This window comes from Aspergillus udagawae (assembly GCF_001078395.1).
Source record: "Aspergillus udagawae IFM 46973 DNA, scaffold_1, whole genome shotgun sequence".
NCBI lineage: Eukaryota > Fungi > Ascomycota > Eurotiomycetes > Eurotiales > Aspergillaceae > Aspergillus > Aspergillus udagawae.
In genome coordinates, this window is record NW_025091264.1 from 3,900,767 (window position 1) to 3,918,550 (window position 17,784).

Below are 17,784 nucleotides of genomic sequence, written 5' to 3' on the forward strand. Positions count from 1 at the left end.
AGGATTATAACATAATGATGATGAATCATTAGACTAGGAGAGCGGAGTACTTGAGTACTTCATCTGTCTGCAGCTTGTACAGATGTTGGGATGGATTAATACAGTTCTGTTACTTTCAACTCACATCTATTTGTGACAAACCAAGCGTGAGAGGATGAAGTAACCACGGAGTAATGAGCCCTGGCAAAGGAAAAGTGAACAGCTTTGGGCCCTTGGGGAAAGCCACCGTTCAATCGGTCCACGCCGCCGCCTGGTAAGCAGTGGATCCTCTAGGAAGCATGGGGCTGATTCAAGAAGGCTGCAGAAGGACGGTGGGGGAATGAGGGAATGCGTGGTTGGTGTTAGGATTGAAGGATCACTGTACTCTGTACCTACTTGATACCTAGCACTTGCTCCTTCATTAAGTCAACATAGATTCTAACGATACCAAGATGGATAAGGAATCCAAGAGACGTCGAGTAACAGGAGTACGGATACGGCTGGATAAATCGATGATGCTGGTGGAGTTTGTTTTGCGGGTTCTTTTTGTTCTCTGCCGTTACCGCCTGAGGGTAGGAGGGTAGAGCTAGTATCCACCAATACAGTAGGGTATACAACAAGAAAAAGTAAAAAAAAAAAGGTCTGCCTGAATGGCCAGGACCTTTTAGGAAAGGACAGCTCCGTAGCTAGTACGACTAGGTAGTTCCCACTAAGAACCTAACTAAGGTAGGGTAAGGTAGTATCCGGTGACTGCACCGCCTCTTCTTTGCTTTCCCGACTGTTTCCAATAATTTCTCGTCTCAACCTCTTCTTTCGGCCTCGTGGTCGAAGAATGGCAATTCGTCTGCACGTTGTTTGATCCAATAAGATCAACACTCTGGAGACCTTTACCGAAATCCTTGGTCAAACTAACTCGATTTCCATATTCCGGTCTCCAGGTAGGCGTAAACTCCATGTAAACCAGTTCTCCCGAACCACGGAATAATACCGGTGCTTTCGCCGTAGGTTGACTTCGATCGAGCACCCAAAGTCCACAGCGTATTATTAGACTATTATTACTTCGCTGGTATCGGCGGTATGGACCGTTATGTGAAAGGGTCTCCACCTCTGGACTCTTGCCAATATCAAGAGTTGATATCATCTGCCCCAGTGCTCGGTTGGAACCCTTCTTTTCAACGATTTCTTATTTTGGACCCCTCAAACAGGACTCCGCACGCTGTCCTTGCCTATTTTGGCATCTTCCGTACTTAGGCGGCTTGAGATAAAAAGCGCATGGCTGACGGATGGTGACTAACGCGATTCATGGATGGACTTGACAAATCATTTTCTGTGTTTCCTGGCCCTCTGGGTACAATCTGATACACTTACTCCGTACTCCTCCTACCAAGCAAGCCCTAGGGTCTTCAACTCTTCGATGGAGCAACGGTCGTGACGTTCTACACTTCCACAGAATGGAGATTTGGTTTTTTCGAAAGGTAACCTTGAGTGATGACAGCATTCTTAACATTATCGTATGAGGATATTCTTTTCGAGATTGGATCGCTCTTACTCGCCCCACAAGACATCTGCACCATGAATAAGATGTTCTACGGTTGGATTCAGTGAACGAAAAAGACATCCAAAACTCGAATACATGACAGCAGCGACATTCCACTGTCTTCTCCGCAGGCAAGACACCTAACGGCGTTGTTGTCATGGGATTTGGCAAGCGAGCGCCTTCTTGTGACCTAATAATATCTTCCACTGAGGATGGGGGTTCTGCCAAAGTTTATTTATCTTTTGCCAAAGTCGGCCCATGCCATGAGGTTTCAACACGAGCGTGCAGTGTCAGGACAAGTCAGGTTGATGACTCACATGGCCCATATTGGGTTGTTTTGCACATGCAAAGGTGGTCATTTTCTTCCTTCTCGTCAGTTGGCTCCCTGCATCCTATGCGTGGAAAGCAGCTGTGTACTAGCAGTCATTTTGGGACAACTGCATAGAAGGACAGGCTTATGCGATCATAACACGCAAGGTGGCCCGGTTAAAAGACTTGAAGAGTTTATTACTACGTACTAACTCTGAGTGACTGCAATATTTACCGCTGTCGCAGTACCTCTCTACATCATGGATAGTTAGTGGTCACCGCTTAGCTCAATGGTCATACTTCTGTGCTAAGGCACCTAATGACCTCACTTGACCAGATGGAGGAAGTGTAGGGACCAAATCGGGAAAAACGCGGATGTAGCGGCCGATCTAACCAGCTGCTAAACATAGCAAACCTTGCATGGGTTTTCTGACTATGCAAGGATTAATGTTTCCTATTGGATAGAAAGGGCAGGGGTGGATCACCCCATTGACTAGGACCTCCATGTCGAACCCGTCCCCTTTCAAAGACGGATGGCTTCGACAATGATTTGCTGACAATCGTCCGAAGTGGCACGATGAGAGGAGCGAGAGCAACTCTGCACTGTTACCTTATTGACTAAGCCTCAGTCTATCTTTGTACGGGAAGAATCATCGTATTTGACACTTTGACAGCAAAGCGCGACCATCACAAATCCAAGTCAATAGTCAAAGAAGGGAAGGATCAAGTATGACGTTGCTCACCAGTGGCAGAAGCCCTTGATAGAAGGTGATACAGTGGCTGACACATCAATCTTGGTATGGCCATAACTACCTGTAAACGAAAAGGTAGGTAGCCTACGCAGTACTGTAGGCAATGGTCCGCGGGGCTTCGGGAGATCTGGCTCTCTTGCAGGGAAACTTCAAATCGTTGGTAACAATGAAGTCACCATGAGAAGAACCCCCTCGTGAGATCGACCGATGCTAGAGTGAGGTGCCTGGGAGTCCTGAGTTTTGGCACTGGGAGGAATGGGAGAAAGAATTGGGCCGGGGAAAAAAAAAAAAATAAAATAAAATAAATAAATAAATAAATAAATAAATAAGAACCGCAGATCGCAAACGATCTTCCAACCTTGGGACCTTGCCAGTCTCTTGCCCCAGAGTCCCTCTGTCCCTCACGGAAAATAACTGAACTGGGCGGGAAACTTTGTGCACAGTCTAACACCACAAGCAGCAACTAACTAGAACCTATTTCGAAGCGTCCACCGCCGCACCATTCACCAAATATCGCTAGACCTGAAAGTAGTTGATCAACTAATACTAATAGCAGGATTCGGCACCATCCAATCTCAAAGGCTAGCTGAAGCACGGAAGAGGTTTTACCGCTGCTCCTTCACCGAGGTCAACGTGGTTATTGTTATTATTACGGAGGGCTCGGTACTCCGTAGATTAGTGTTATTCGTTAGGGCTAAGTATCGCTTTTGCACCGAAATACTTCGGCGACTGGAAGTGGGGCCTCGGCCCCAAGTACGATCATCGATCAGCGAGGTCCTTTCAGTGTTATCCCGCCGAGAGATACGGAGTAGTCCGGAAATTCTTGTCTCTTGAGCTCGAAGTGGGTGCCTATTTCTCTGTGGATGACAATTGACAATCCTCGATGATTCTCGGATCCGGGTTGTGTTCGGCTCAGGCCGTGGCCGAGACTGAGAGGGACGGGTTAGGGATTGCAGAACGGAATTCACTCCGTAGAAGCTTACAGGATCCTATTCCTGGCATCCGAAATAGCTATCTTGTTCATAAGGCTGTTATAGTCGTATTGTCAATCGATCAATACTCCAATAACAGACGAGCTTGGGTCACTTGAACCTTCTGGAAGTAGGTACGTACTCCCTAGGGTAGAATACGAATACGACCTCTCCCCAAAAATGCAGTTGCACTTACCGAGTCCCGTCGGCTTTATTATTGAGTGATGATGTCGACGATCGGTTCTTGTGCCTCTTAGAAAAACCTAGTTCTCAATTCATAGTGTCATAATGCGTTACGACCCTGAACCTTTTCTTCTTTCTCGCATGAAACCAAACAAACAGTATATATCGGCGAATGCTCGGGGAAATCTGTTTCTCTATATGCGATTTTTGATTCCTCGATACTACCATGATGGATCCCTAGATAACTAGTAGCTACGTACTTGGGTCCATCCATCAACCTCTAACCTTGGTTCAAGCACTAAACTTTAGCAGCGGTTCGGTTTATGTCGGACCCTCGGGGACACCGTTGACTCCGTTGCCTCTACCATCGCTATCTAATAATATCTAATCATCCTCTGACGGGCCCGGGACCGACTAGGACAGCGCCTCTGATTTGCCGATGATGATGATGACGTTCTTTCAGGCTTCTAATTCTAAGGTTCAACCGTTCAAGGGCCACGTTGTTGCAGAGATTTTGGTCCTGGACGCACGGATGATCTATGGAATGCTGTGGTGCAGTGCCCTAGTCTAAATGTGATTACTACGGAGTGCTCTGTACGGGGTATGCAGTCTTAGGTGCTTATCGCAAGAACCCCTGGCAATATCCCTGCAGTATCAGTCGGTACTTTAATTGATACTGTTGCATTAGCAGCAACAGAGTAAACGAATTGGAACTGACTTCTTCTGCTGCTCTACTTTGTAGATGATGGAGGTAGAGCTTCACTTTCCTGATCTGGTTAATCTTGCGAACCCTTGCGGCGCCCAAGCAGCTCACAAAAAGGCAAAATCCCCCAGCTCATGCCTCGCAACCCCATGTGGTACTACCAGGCTAGTCTACACATGTAAAGGAATATGCGCCGGGCGAATAGTACAGATCGGTACCAGACCAACCATGAGACGACCACCATCAAGCTCAGCGTGGGACTAAAGGAAGAGCTTACTTACTGATCAACAATAAGAAGTTGAAACGGCAGTCTTAACTCTTTAATGCCATCATCCCGTTAATAGTACAGAGTGCCCTACCAATAATGTGAAAACATTACTAACTGTTTCGTTAGATTCACTGCGCCAAGACCACCTATCCCCCGTGTGAAATTGGGATTGGGATTCTTCCATGGCAGAATTGTCCCCTACGAAATTTCGAAGACTGACATTAGCCGGTTCTGAATAGATGAAAGGGGATTTCAGGAGTTGCAATTCGCAAGGAAGGAGTAGAATACAGTTTGCATCCCGTCGGAGACGCAGGTGTTGTTCAGAAAGATCTCCAGCACGCATGCCCCGCCAGCGTACCCTGGATCCTTGCTTCGGCACTTCATCACCACGATCCGAAATGAGGCCGGTAGGAACTGAACCCTTACCTGCGGTCTCATAATATAGAATGCGGGTGTAGACTGTAATCCTCTGTGCCAAGTCTACTGGACAGTTCTACACTATTCGTGCATTACGACGGAGTATAGTTGCGCTCATGACCCCGTTAAGTGCCAAGCGTGGGTTAGATAACTAAGGATTTACAAGCAGGCTGCAAGTGCTGGTGCAGGTGCAAGTCCGAAGTATCTAGACTAATGCAGGAGCATGGCAGGTTGATGATAGTCGAAGCTTGGAAATTATCTAGAGAGCAGATAGCCAGGGGGAATGGACCGAAAACTCAATAGTCTGGTTACTCCTGGCTTGCTGCCTAAGGTTGGTTTATCTAACGGTCTAACCAACACGTTGCAACTGCGTTGCGTTGAGTTGGCGCTGACGTTGGCACACACATGCTGAGTGCTATCAGAATATCTATCTATCCAGACTTTGACTTGATTCCTTCCATCTCATCTCAAAATCTGGAACGCTATCCCAAACGTTTCCACGGCGCCCTGGTTGTCTGATCTTCGCCAAACCCTAATCGAAAACAGAAAATGTTTCACCCTTCCCGCTCACTGACTCCTGGCAACGATGCATAGCCACCCATCCCAAGCAAAGCCGACCGTCGATCTCACCTAAGCGAAGCTGTGTGATGATAACTCCGGTGGGATGGTTGAGAAGACAAGACCTTGTTTCATCTGTATGACTTCATATTTATCGTCACGGTCTGGTCAACGGATTTTGAAGTGGCCCCGATGGCCCGATCAGTGAGGGTTTAGGAACTTCTCTTGGATGAGAATCTGCATCTGCCTGCAGAAAAATCAATCCTGCTCTGTATCTGCGCTTAATGTTGATTGATGAGAACGAGTGACGAATATTGTGCTCAGAATGCTGCGTTGGGCTGCCCAGTGGCAGACAGGCAGCGTCCGCCAGATGAGAAATGCATTGGTTAACCAGCACAGTAACCGCCACAATGCGGTATCTACTTCTAATCACACTTCATCAGAGCAGCTGAATCAAATAAGATAGGCCCATCATGCTCTATCTACTGCCAACTATGTCGCTGCACTGTCATGTGTAGCTGAATCAAAGCTTACCGCGCCTTAGGTGTCCAGTGTCGGTGTCTACGAATAGTATCACCCTGCCGCTAACGACACAATGTCTGAGTCGGGTATACTAAATAAAGCCGGCGTCCCACGCCGGTCTCAACCATGTCCGTTTTCTGGTAGCCATCTGTCTAACAGTACAATTTGCATCCATGGCTCGTCTACTTGTCTTCATTCGCCGGCTGGGGTTATTCAGCGTCAAGCCCAATCTCTGTCAATTTGTTCAGTTTATTTTCGTTCGGATATACAGCCAGCCACATCGGCATTATGGAGCCATCTACCGGACAATTCCTATGCTGTATTTCAAGTCGTCTTACTTATGGTGCTAGCTGCAGTGCGCACAATGGGATAGAGATACCTAACAGTGCCGTACTCTATCCACCAGGTATTGCCTGAACTACCAGCCCACAACGGTACCTGAGCGACAACACCTATCATCCAGACTCTGACTACTCAAAGAGGACACTTGAGACAGAATAACATATCAGGAAACAGGCTCATTTCCACCGCACTCAATAGCCACGGGCCATCTTCCTCAACATTCTGGGAGCATGAAAGGTGATTTGGCAATCGGCGACTGGATGGAGTTCGCAAGGTCCAACCGCCATGCACTAGTTTCACATTTGCCTGCCCAGAATAGCAGGCTGTCCGTCAATTCCCTGTCGCTCACGGCTTGAGTGCGTAGCATATGGGGTCCCAGGGTGTTTCCAGCGAGAATCTTCCCAAGTTTTCAGCATTTGCTGCCTGGTAGTTGTATGATTTCAGCAAGCTGGTGTCTGGGCTCTGGATTGAATGATAGTAAAGCTATCTTGACTTGTTGAGAATATACTACTACACCTACTCACGACCATCTACAAGTCGTAGTTCTGCAGAGTAACCTACTCCCTGGACGTGGGATAGTCCTTTAGAAAGAGCTTGACTCCACCCTGCCACGCTCACCATAATCTGGTTCGACTCCTATCGGCGAGTCATCTTAGACATCACATTAAGAATCAAAGCGATTGACTGAGCCCTGTAAATAAGCATAGCAATACTCTCTATCTACTGCATCAAAAGGAAAGACTCATCCACATCAGCTATACTCTATCCTCCTTCCTCCAAGAATCCATCCTCATACCATCTTCGAACTCTCTTCCACAGTCCTCCCATAACAGACAGGAAACAATCTGGCCCAGAAACCCGCTCGTTTAGGATTCGTCTCCCTTTCCGTCATCAACCATCGAGCAAACGTACCCTCCGTACGAGAAGGACTTGTACTCCGCAGATGCGCAATCTACTCAGTCAGATAGAGCAACAGACATCATGAAACTGAGTCCACGCACCTCATCGTACTTCTGCAACGCTAACCAATAAAGCTGTGATAGACCAAACAGACTCCTAAGTGCCCTCCTGCCGATTCTCCCCGCTGCCGTGGTATACATCGCCGATAGAGCCTTCCGATCGAGCCTCCTTAGGTCGCTAATGTCATGTCCGCGGTGTAGTTTCCGACCTTGTCGTTGGTAAACCACCTCGATAAGGCTCGTCAGGATGTCGGCTTCCCAGGTGGCGAGGAGATCGTGATGGAAGGACGTGACGTGTCGTTGGAGTCTCATCAGGTCGAGTTTGAGGCGCAGATTGCGTGCTTGGATCTTGGCGATCTTGTATTCGAGGTTATGGTTGCTGGCGTTCAGGGCGTCCAGCGCTGCGGAGTATCTCTGCGAAGAAGATTGTCAGTTCGTGAATCCCGTCTTGCGCGGGCTCGACTCACCTCGACTGATGAGAGAGAAGATTCAGAGTCCAAGGTTGACTGTGAGATGGATAAATCGGCGGACAAGCTGGGTTCGTATAGTCGGTGCCTGAGACTCATGGTGACTCGGTCGGCGCTCGGTGTCTTCTTACTGGGAAAGATGCTAAGGAATGAATGACTAGACTGTTTGGCAAGATAAGCTGCTGGTAAAGGAATGATTACCTGTCGCTCGTGTACACTGAGCTTGTGATGTTGGCGAATTCCCATGTCCGTCTGATCTGTGCTGCTAGCTATAGTGTAGCAATTGTGATGGAGTCATCAAGGAAAGAGCCACCCACTCCGGATGTGGAAAGCACAATTGAAGAATCATCATTCATGAGCTATGTACTCTATTGCGTCTAGGTTTCTTAATGTCGTGCTCTAACATAGTTAGAAAAGTTGCCTCAAAGGCTTCTGAATCCAGATTATAGCTTGCTTCCTGAGGCCTTTCCGAACTCGATAACCAGCTTCCCGAATTGCTTTCCTTCTTTCATGTCCTGGAATAAACTGTCAAGTCCCTCGATATCGCCCAAGTCGGTCTGTACAACGCGAGAAATCACTGGATGAACCTTGTTCACCTTGACGAAATCAACCATCTCTTTAAACTCCTTGCGAGAGCCCATGGTAGAGCCACGGACGTCAATATTCTTCAAGACAGCCTGCATCAGGAAAGGCATCTTGGGGGACACGGTCATTCCATAAACGGAAAGGACACCACCAGCCTGTCTCAGTCAGTCGGCTTCAGTTTGGGCGCTCAGTTGGACGATCATACCTTGAGCAACTTGGTTGCCTTCTCGACAGAGTCACCACCTGCACCATCGATGATGGCGTCAAAGTTCCGCTTGCCGCTGGGAAGCATACCCAAAAGTTTCTTCTCCCATCCATCCTCCTTGTAGCTCACACCACCTCTCGCGCCCAGTGCCACAGCTTTTTTAATCTTCTCCTCGCTCGAACTCGTCACATAGACATCCGCACCCCTTGCCACCGCGAAACGGAGAGCAATCAGCGCAACACCACCGCCAATCCCCGTGATCAAGACAGCAGCGCCTTTCCCAGAATTCCTTTCGCCCGCCTTAACCACCAAGGCTCTCCACCCCGTCAATCCGGTTAATGGCAACGCAGCGGCTTCCGCGTCCGATAGATGCTCGGGAGCTTCTTCCACCTCGGACTCTTCAATGGTGAGGTATTCCTGCAGTGTACCCTTGTTGTAGACCTTTGTTCCACCCATGATGCGATAGCCCTTGGGATCTTCAGGTCCGTCGGGAGAATCATTCCAGCCAGTCCCAGGGTTCAGAATCACTCGTTTGCCCTGCCACCGTTCGGGATTTGTCACATCGGGGCCGGTGCCAACAACCACTCCCACCCCGTCTGCGCCAAGGGGAACATCGAAAGTGGCGCCGGGGTATAGATGCTGCCGCAGGAAAACATCACGATGATTGAGTGAGGCTGCAGTCATTTTTACCAGGAGCTCGCGCCCCTGGGGTGTCGGCAAAGGCAATGTCTGGACGGAGAGGGGGTAGTAGACTTGGCCTGGTTTGCCATCGACTTGGGACATGAAGATTGTTTTCGACATTGTGACGGTAATATCAATGGCTATTAGGTCTTTGGCAGTTCAGTACGTAGTTCAGTACGTATGATTGAGAGCGATAAGTTAGAGAGAATTGGTAAATTCAAGCTATGGAAATTCTACCCCAAAGCACATCGATGATCAGTAATCCGTGCGGGGATGACGACGATGACGGCCGTTATCGATAACCGAGGCTGCACGGAGTTGCGGGTGATTGTGTGCGTGCGCGAAGCCAATTGATATTGAGAATTGAGTATCCCCGTCAGGCTGTCAAAGCGATGATACATCTTTATTTTGCATGATGACACTATCAATTTGGTAGTGCTACACAGTAGCTATGCTATCTTGAACAGCCTCGGTCAAGATAAGCCAATGCTTATCTGTCGGAACACCAATATGACAGTAGCTATGACAGAAGTGTGAGTCCAGGAATAGATTAACGAAAGCTAGAGCTAAGCATCCATGTCTAGAGGAATTATCTCCGTGTATTACCAGGGGTACTCATCTACTTAAATCTTTACGGAGGACTCTGCATAGCTTCTAAATTGCTCGCCAACCTCACATACCACCTTCGCTCCTGCACTGGCACTGGGAACATCACGGCGACAGAATACAAACTAATACTTGCAATGTAGCTGATGATTCACCCACGGACGACGGCGATGATAAGACCTCGTCTCAAAGTCCGCGTCGTGGCCGTGGCCGTGACCCGTCTCCGTCGACTCCTCGGTGGAATACTCGCATTTGCTGACGAAGGTATCCTCGCAGCAGTCGAAGCGGTCACAGCTCTCGAATCGAGTGAAGCTCTGTTGACACTTTACAGGTGTAGCCTGATGATGGCTCTTCGTTCTCGATGAGTCACCGCAATGGGGGAACGAGGGTGGGCAGAATTTACGTCTGCTTGCTGGGTATGGGATGTCTTGCGGGGTCCGGCAGCATGGATCTCCCGGGAGACAGGTGCTTTCGGCTGTGCATGTGCAGCACCTGTCTAGAGAGCAGGGCTCTGGGCGGAGGGTGTCGCATGGACAGTCTTGACAGGTGAAAGCTGGGGCGGAGCAGCGAGGGATCTGATCCTGTTGGCCTTCAGGACCGCAATGTCTCGGTTGTTGAACTCCAGGAGAGTAGCAGCAGTTTGGGTTCCGCTGCGGCGACTCTGGGATCCAGTTGTGGCTTTCGGTGCTGTTACCGTGTCCATGTCCGTGTCCGCATGGACAGGATGGTTTGTCCTGGATATTCGGAGGACAGCATGGTCGATCAGGCGCACAGTGGTCGGGAGTCTCGAGGATGTGTGATCCGGTACAGACGGGTCTGATCTTCTCTCCCTGGGCAAGACCAGTCCGGAGGGGTTTGCCGTGCCAGTACCAGGCATATGGCATAGAGATCTTTTCTTGCTTCATCTTGGGGACAGCCAATGTGTTGTGGTGGAGAGATTTGCCCTTTGACCTAGGAGCATGCTTGAGATATATATCCAGACTGGTATGGGTGTTGTGGAGATGGCCATGCTACAGGGTCGTTCAGCAACAGACAAACGGACAAATAGACAACAGAGCGCCAAATCCTGATATCCATCATTGACTGATGGTTGCTGCCAGACAAAGACTCTGTCATGTGGATAACCGTGCCTGAGGCTTCAAACATCAGAGGCGGAGGTTGGTGATGGAGAGGCATGTTGGTTGTATGACCGGTAAATGCCATCCACCTTGCCTTTCATGCCTTGCAACCCTGTGCATCTGAGTAGAATGATGCACCATAAATACACTCTTCCCCTTCCACACCCTTTGTTCCAGCAAACAAACGAATATTGCAATCTTCATGGGGAATCCAGCCATCTTTTGAGGCGTTCATACATACTGAAATTAAAGGCGGCGGTCGACAGCACCAGTGATGCGATGGACGTGGCAGTAGGACAATGTAGGTTTGTCTGGAGCGGTTATGCCTACGCACTGTGGAAAGTCGTTTACTCAAGCCATACACCGATCACCTGCCGATTCAAGGCTGGCGGATAGATAGATAGCAGTAGCTTTGACATTGATGTTCCTGAGATGAAATCTAATCAATCATAATCATCTATATCATATGATAGATTTACGAGTCAATTACGATCTCACGCTTGTCCTACATACACGTCTCCTCTCAATGTTTTCTAATTGACTTGATACTTCTGACCTAGGTAGGAAAGTAAGGTACCTGTAAAGCTGTACCCATTCTTTGTGCGTTTGTGGATGCCCTGTATGGTAAAACCGCGTAAAAGTGGCTGGCAGCGAAAACAGTCCCAAGCCCCCAGACAGTTAGAAGACCCGTGTGATAATTCCACGCGCTGCTTGCCATTCGCCCGCCGCCTCGTCCATTTTTCACAGCCAGGAACTTCCACCTTGAGACTCTCTGCGACCTTACTCGATCTTCCTGATCTCGACCTGGATCGTCTGCCCGTTTTTTGCTCTATCCTCTTCCCCAAGGAATAAACAGTCTCCCTCATTTTAAAAAGCGAAAAGGTTTGTGTCAACAGCTTCCTCGAATGTTGCGTCTAATACATCTTGTTACAGCTTCTCCGGTCGGTTACTGATCTACTAGTCTTCTTCTAGCTACCTACTCTTTTGCTCTCGTGTCGTGCGTCGTTCTCCCACGCAAACGTTCCCTTCGACTTTAACAATCCGCCACCAGAACACACTGAGAACCAACTCTCTCACACGAACGAGTTTTGTCTTGACTTGACTCCCTCTTCTTCGCTGAACCGGTGATTTACCTTCATCAGTCAGCCATTGTTTCCATAATGCCTACGCCACTTCCTTCGAGTTTTGCTTCGGCCGCTGCTGGCAATACTCAGGACGCTCCCAGCAGGAGAGGTGACGGAACTGCCGGTGGAGAATGGTATGCAATCATGTCTTATGTCCTCGGGGCATTCCCTGTCAATACACATTTTCATGTGTTTTCCTTCTCCATCTCTCTCCCCGCGGACGTGTCCTTACCTAACCTGAAACTCTCTTTGACAACTGATACCCTTGCTTTACCAGGTCTCGAACTCGCATGAACGGAGCAACACAGACTTTCCGCCGTCCGTCAGTCGCAACGAACCCTTCTCAAACGCGAGACATTCAAACTACATCTGCTACGCATCCGACGGTCGGTGCTTATACTCCCCCACACATGACCTCAAATCAATCCAGCGCACTCCGCAACGGGGCCGGCGAGAATCGTTATTCCAAAGAACAATTGTTGAGTCTCTACAAAGCTCAGCGTGAGTCGGGTATTCTAGGCAAAAACGTTGCGGATCACTTTGTCGCCGACTGGAACCCTCACGTGGAGACTCCTCCCACTAACGGAGCATGGGGAAAGCGAGAGGATTCCAAGGATAATCCCTCGGGACCTGAGATTTGTTGGGATCACGGCGGGAAGGTCGAGCCTCTGGGCCTAGTGGATATGACTGATGATGAGAAAGAGGTTGGTCTTGTCTTTCCCCCCCGCCCCTCTCTTGTTCTGAACACCTAGATCGCCCTTTCATTCCTGTTGGAAAATGCCATGCTGAATAGTGTAGTTATTTTCCGCTTCGGTCAACTCCCCGCTCAAGCCTCCACCAACCAGTGCCGCTAAGGAGAATACCGGTGCTGCCACTGGAGGACGCAAGTCATCCATTTCCTACCCTCCGAGCCACATGAACAACTACAGCACCTCTTCCCCCAGCTCTGCGCGCCCTGGTCCTAGGCGTCGAGAGACCGGCGATTCTGTGGGTAACGCCATGTCTCCTACCACCAGTGGCTCCCGTTTCTTCCGCGACGAGCCATCTACCTCAACCCCGCCTCCGTCTCTATTACGCCGCAAAACCGATTTCCGCGAGCCTTCGTCTACCTCCAAGTGGGATCAGAAGGATAAGGAAGCTCCTGCCCGTGATGTTAGCTCTGGAGAAGTGGCCTCTCCGTTCGGTTCTCTGAAACGGAGTTCTACCAATCCTACGGCTACCGCGACTGGGGCGCCAAGCTCTCCATGGGGCGCGGCTTCGCAAAGCGCTAACTTCTCGCCGATGGGAGCTTTTGGGGCCTTCTCGCTGGGATCGAGCGCTTCTCAAACTCCAACCACGGAGAAGAAACCAGGCTTTGGAAGCGTACGCGGGGAAAGTCGCCTCAAGGGCTTATTCTCCAAGGACAGCTCCGAGGATATTTCGGCCTCCATCAAGGAAAAGCCTTCCCTCAGCAACTTGGAACGTCTGACCGAAGACCAGGGGGAGAAACGCTCGCAGTCGCCTTGGGGGGAAACTGTCAAGACGCGCACCGGCCGCAGTGAGACCAACCCGTTTGCAGAGGAGACCCGCAGTGGAAGCGCTGCCCTTGGAGGATCTCAGGACGCGAGCGCACCGTCTCAAACCGCCGACCAGCTGGGCTTCTCCGCCTTTGGAATGACATCCAGTATTCCGGGCTTCAGAGAGCTCATGCAGAGCCACGAGAATTCTCGCAACCCCACGCCGAGCTTACTCCAAGGCCAGGAGCCTACTAGCCCCACCAACACCAATCCTTACCAAAGCCCGCATGGCGAACGGATCGACGCTGACGATGTCGAGACCGACGGATCGGACATCCAAAGCACCCATCATCCTGGTCTCTCGGGTCTTCGAGATACGACCGGCCCATTTGGCTCGATGCGAAGAATAGGGTCGGGAATGGATCTGCCTTCCATTGACCGTAGCCAGACTTCCAGTGCCGCAGGCAATCGCAGCTTTTCCGGTCTGGGCGGCCTCGGCGGTCTTCCCACTCTTGGAGGCGCTTCGGCTTGGTCGTCTGGTGCTGTTGGGACTCCTACTCGAGAGAGGTCCGCCTTCTCTACAGGGTTCGGCGATCCCATCTTCGGCACGATGGCTGATCTCCAGTCGCCTAGTCTGTCAACCCTGGGAGGTGGTGGCATCTTCAGCCCTGGCATTACGGGTACCGGCAGCATTGGCCGCTCCAGCAAGCTAGGCTCTCTATTTCCCGCGGCAATGCAGGAGCAGATGCAAGGGGATCAAGTCCGACAAAGCGCTTTGGAGGATGGTTCTCATCATCAAGGTAAGGACTACTTCTGCTACATATGAATTTTCCATACACTGACCATACTTTGAAGAAGTCTCACAAGCAGACAAAGCTGGTCAGCCGACGACAACCTCGACGTCCCAGACTCCTGTCTCTGCGATCGGTTCCGTTCCGGCCTCTATGGCTTCCGAAGCACCACAACCGAGTCAAACTCCAGGTCAGCCCGGAAGCAACGCTGGGTCTGTGCCTCCTGCTCAACAGCGGACCATGGTGATGCCCGATCGTATGCGCTGGATTTACCGTGATCCTCAGGGTAACATTCAAGGTCCATGGACCGGGTTAGAGATGCATGATTGGTTCAAGGCTGGCTTCTTCAGTCCCGATCTGCAGATCAAGAAGCTCGAAGATACGGAGTTTGAACCATTGGCGCAGCTGGTGCGACGCATCGGGAACTCGCGCGAACCCTTCCTGGTACCTCAGATCGGAATCCCTCATGGACCCGACCCCAACGCTGCTCCTTGGACGGGAGCCACCACCGGTTCCGCGCAGCCTCCCTTCCCTGGCAGTTTCCCGAGTTTTGGTACCACCTTGACCGCCGAGCAGCAGAACGCTCTGGAACGTAGGAAGCAAGAGGAACAGTATCTGATGGCCAGACAGAAGGAGCACCTAGCTCAGCAGCAGGCGATGATGAAGCAGATGCAGTTGCAAGGCCCCGTCCATCCGGGCATCCACCCTCAGCTTCAGCATCATTCCAGCGCCCACAGCCTTCACAGCCAGCCTAGCTTTGGCAGCATCGCTTCGCCCATTGGATTCCAGCCATCTCCGATTCAGGGCCCAATGCAGCAGCAGCCGCCCCCGTCTGTGGCTGGTTTCTTCGATGCAGCAGCACCATTGAGGCAGGGCCCGCCAATGGTCGGAACCGATCTGGTCAATAGCCCGCATCAACTTGCGCCTCTCCTTGATCGGTTGAACATGAGTCGTCCGGATCCGTTCGCGTTTGGCAGCCCGTCGTCTTTTGCGGCTCGGCAGCCGGACAATCTTTTTCATTCCCAACAAGTAGCCACGATGTTGCAAGACCGTGCTAGGCTGCAGCAGGAACAAGAACAGTTTGACAGCACTCAGGGAGACAGCCTTTTCGAGCAGCAGGCCCGCGAAGACCGGCTGCGTCAGTTTCATGCGCTGAGAGCGCAGGAGGGCGATTTCGGCATGCAAAGTGCTGAAGGCTTTTCTTCCCACCATGCTGCCGAGGCTTCCCAGCAGCCCGAAATCGCACCCATTGGTTCTCCTCAGAAGACCGGTGGTGTTGACCAGGTTACTGCTCCAAGCGAGGAAGCCCCGCTCACTCTATCTCAACAAGTCCAGAAGGCTGCATCCGCTCAGAGACAGCAGCAGGAACAACAGGAGCAGCAGCAGCAGATTGAGCAATCTCAAACTGACTCCGTGTGGGGACCCAAAGAGGACAGCGCTATGCCCCCTCCACCTTCTGCATCGCCACTCCCCGCTCCTGCCGCGCAGCGCAACCGTCAAAATGTGGCCGAGTCCCTGGTAGCAAACTCGCGGTCCCAGACACAGACTCCTGTCGAGGCTCCCACCACATCCATCGCGCCTTGGGCCAGAGGGGGCAACGACATGCCCAAGGGACCTTCGTTGAAGGAAATCCAAGAGGCGGAGGCTCGTAATGCTGCTCAAAGGGAAGAGATGGCGGCTGCCGCTCGTCGTGCCCAACTCCTTGCCGAGCAGGAGCGTTTGAGCCAAGCGCAAGCGCAGGCCCCCGGTCTTCCATCCACTGCCAACTGGGCCAGTGCTGGATCTCCCGCTACCCCGACGTCCACCGGTTCTGTTTGGAACAACAAGAGCCAGACCACTACCACAGGTAGTGCGGCGAAGAAGACACTTGCTCAGATCCAAAAGGAAGAGGAAGCCCGCAAGCAGCGCCTGACGGCTGCCGCGGCCGCTGCTCAGACCGCAGCTGTTTCTCCACCCGCGACATCGACCGGCAAGCGGTATGCGGATCTCGCCAGCAAGGCCCCTGCAACAGCCCCCGTTAGCGCAGCTAGCTCCGGTGCCTGGACTACCGTGGGCGCCGGCGGCAAGCCCAAGGCCCCCCCTGCCGCACCGTCGGGTCCCCGCGCTGCCAGCGGTAATATTCCATTGGCCGCATCGCCCGCGAAGCCCCGGGCCGTACCCATTGCCAGTCCCCGACCCGTGGCCGTCATTAGCGCCCCGCCGTCCAACGCCAACCGCGCTCTGGAGGAGTTCACCAAATGGGCCAAGTTGTCTTTGGGTAAAGGGCTGAACAGCAATATCAATGGTGAGTTCTACATCTACGGAGTGATCGGTTGTGATTGAGTAAACAACTAATGTGGTTTTAGTGGATGACTTCGTGCAACAATTGCTCCTCTTGCCCGCCGAGGCGGAGATCATCTCGGACTCGGTGTATGCCAACTCGCAGACGCTGGATGGTCGGCGATTTGCGGACGAGTTCATTCGCCGTCGCAAGCTAGCGGACAAGGGCATTATTGACCCGGTGGCCCCCAGCGCCCTTGCGGATCAGAAGAACGCTGCCGGAGGCGGATGGAGTGAAGTGGCCAAGAAGGGGTCGTCCAATGCGCACCGCGAAGAAGAGAGCACCAACGCAGCGTTCAAGGTGGTGGCCCCCCGTAAGAAGGGCAAGCGGTGAATGATGAGCCTGTAGGAGGGCCTGTGTGATGTCGAGAATACTTGATGGACTCGGTATTCCTGTTGTTTCTGAGTGTAGATATGAGATCTACGGCCTATTTGGGTATAACGCGTCGTCCGCGGTTGGGCTTGTCTTTTGCTCGTGTAATCTATTAGGATAGATCGTCAATACCTCTCTATCAAGTGAGCCAAGTGCGTCCTGTGGCGCTTGTGAGAGTTTCTCATTGAGTGTCCACAGAATGATTATGTCCCGTGGTGAGGTTCAAGATCCGACGATATCCGCAGTACCACGATGGTGCTACCACCGACACACAATTCATGGTAACCGATCTTATCAACTGAGCTGAACTGATTTGTCAGTGTGCAAGAGTCGGTGTACTAGTAACTATAACTATCTATCTCTTGGCGTCAGAAAGGGCGTGGGTGTGGATGACTCACGGGTGCGTTCCTCGTTTTCGTATGGAGTTGTTTATCTTCTGTCATCCTCCACTGTTGTCAGCAATTCCTTTTTCAATTCTCTCAATCAAGAGTCAAGACAACCATAGCGATTCTTTCCTGA

At 51.2% G+C, this 17,784-nt stretch overlaps 4 protein-coding genes across 4 annotated transcripts; 1 reads left to right on the top strand and 3 right to left on the bottom strand.

The window, feature by feature from the left end:
* Positions 1-7,261: 7,261 nt before the first annotated feature.
* Aud_001279 (uncharacterized protein) lies at positions 7,262-8,066 on the bottom strand (the record flags this gene model as incomplete). The annotated part of the gene is made up of 4 exons (XM_043286779.1): positions 7,262-7,264; positions 7,338-7,493; positions 7,543-7,914; positions 7,968-8,066. The coding sequence occupies 4 exons, from the start codon at positions 8,064-8,066 to the stop codon at positions 7,262-7,264; spliced, it is 630 nt and encodes a 209-aa protein (XP_043142714.1).
* Positions 8,067-8,410: 344 nt separating this feature from the next.
* Positions 8,411-9,558, bottom strand: Aud_001280 (putative alcohol dehydrogenase; the record flags this gene model as incomplete). The annotated part of the gene is made up of 2 exons (XM_043286780.1): positions 8,411-8,707; positions 8,758-9,558. 2 exons carry the CDS (start codon positions 9,556-9,558, stop codon positions 8,411-8,413), a joined length of 1,098 nt encoding a protein of 365 aa, XP_043142715.1.
* Positions 9,559-10,540: 982 nt separating this feature from the next.
* On the bottom strand, positions 10,541-10,921 carry Aud_001281 (uncharacterized protein; the record flags this gene model as incomplete). The annotated part of the gene is made up of 1 exon (XM_043286781.1): positions 10,541-10,921. One exon carries the CDS (start codon positions 10,919-10,921, stop codon positions 10,541-10,543), a length of 381 nt encoding a protein of 126 aa, XP_043142716.1.
* Positions 10,922-12,322: 1,401 nt separating this feature from the next.
* On the top strand, positions 12,323-17,226 carry Aud_001282 (uncharacterized protein; the record flags this gene model as incomplete). The annotated part of the gene is made up of 5 exons (XM_043286782.1): positions 12,323-12,420; positions 12,564-12,990; positions 13,085-14,582; positions 14,638-16,857; positions 16,919-17,226. The coding sequence occupies 5 exons, from the start codon at positions 12,323-12,325 to the stop codon at positions 17,224-17,226; spliced, it is 4,551 nt and encodes a 1,516-aa protein (XP_043142717.1).
* Positions 17,227-17,784: the final 558 nt, after the last annotated feature.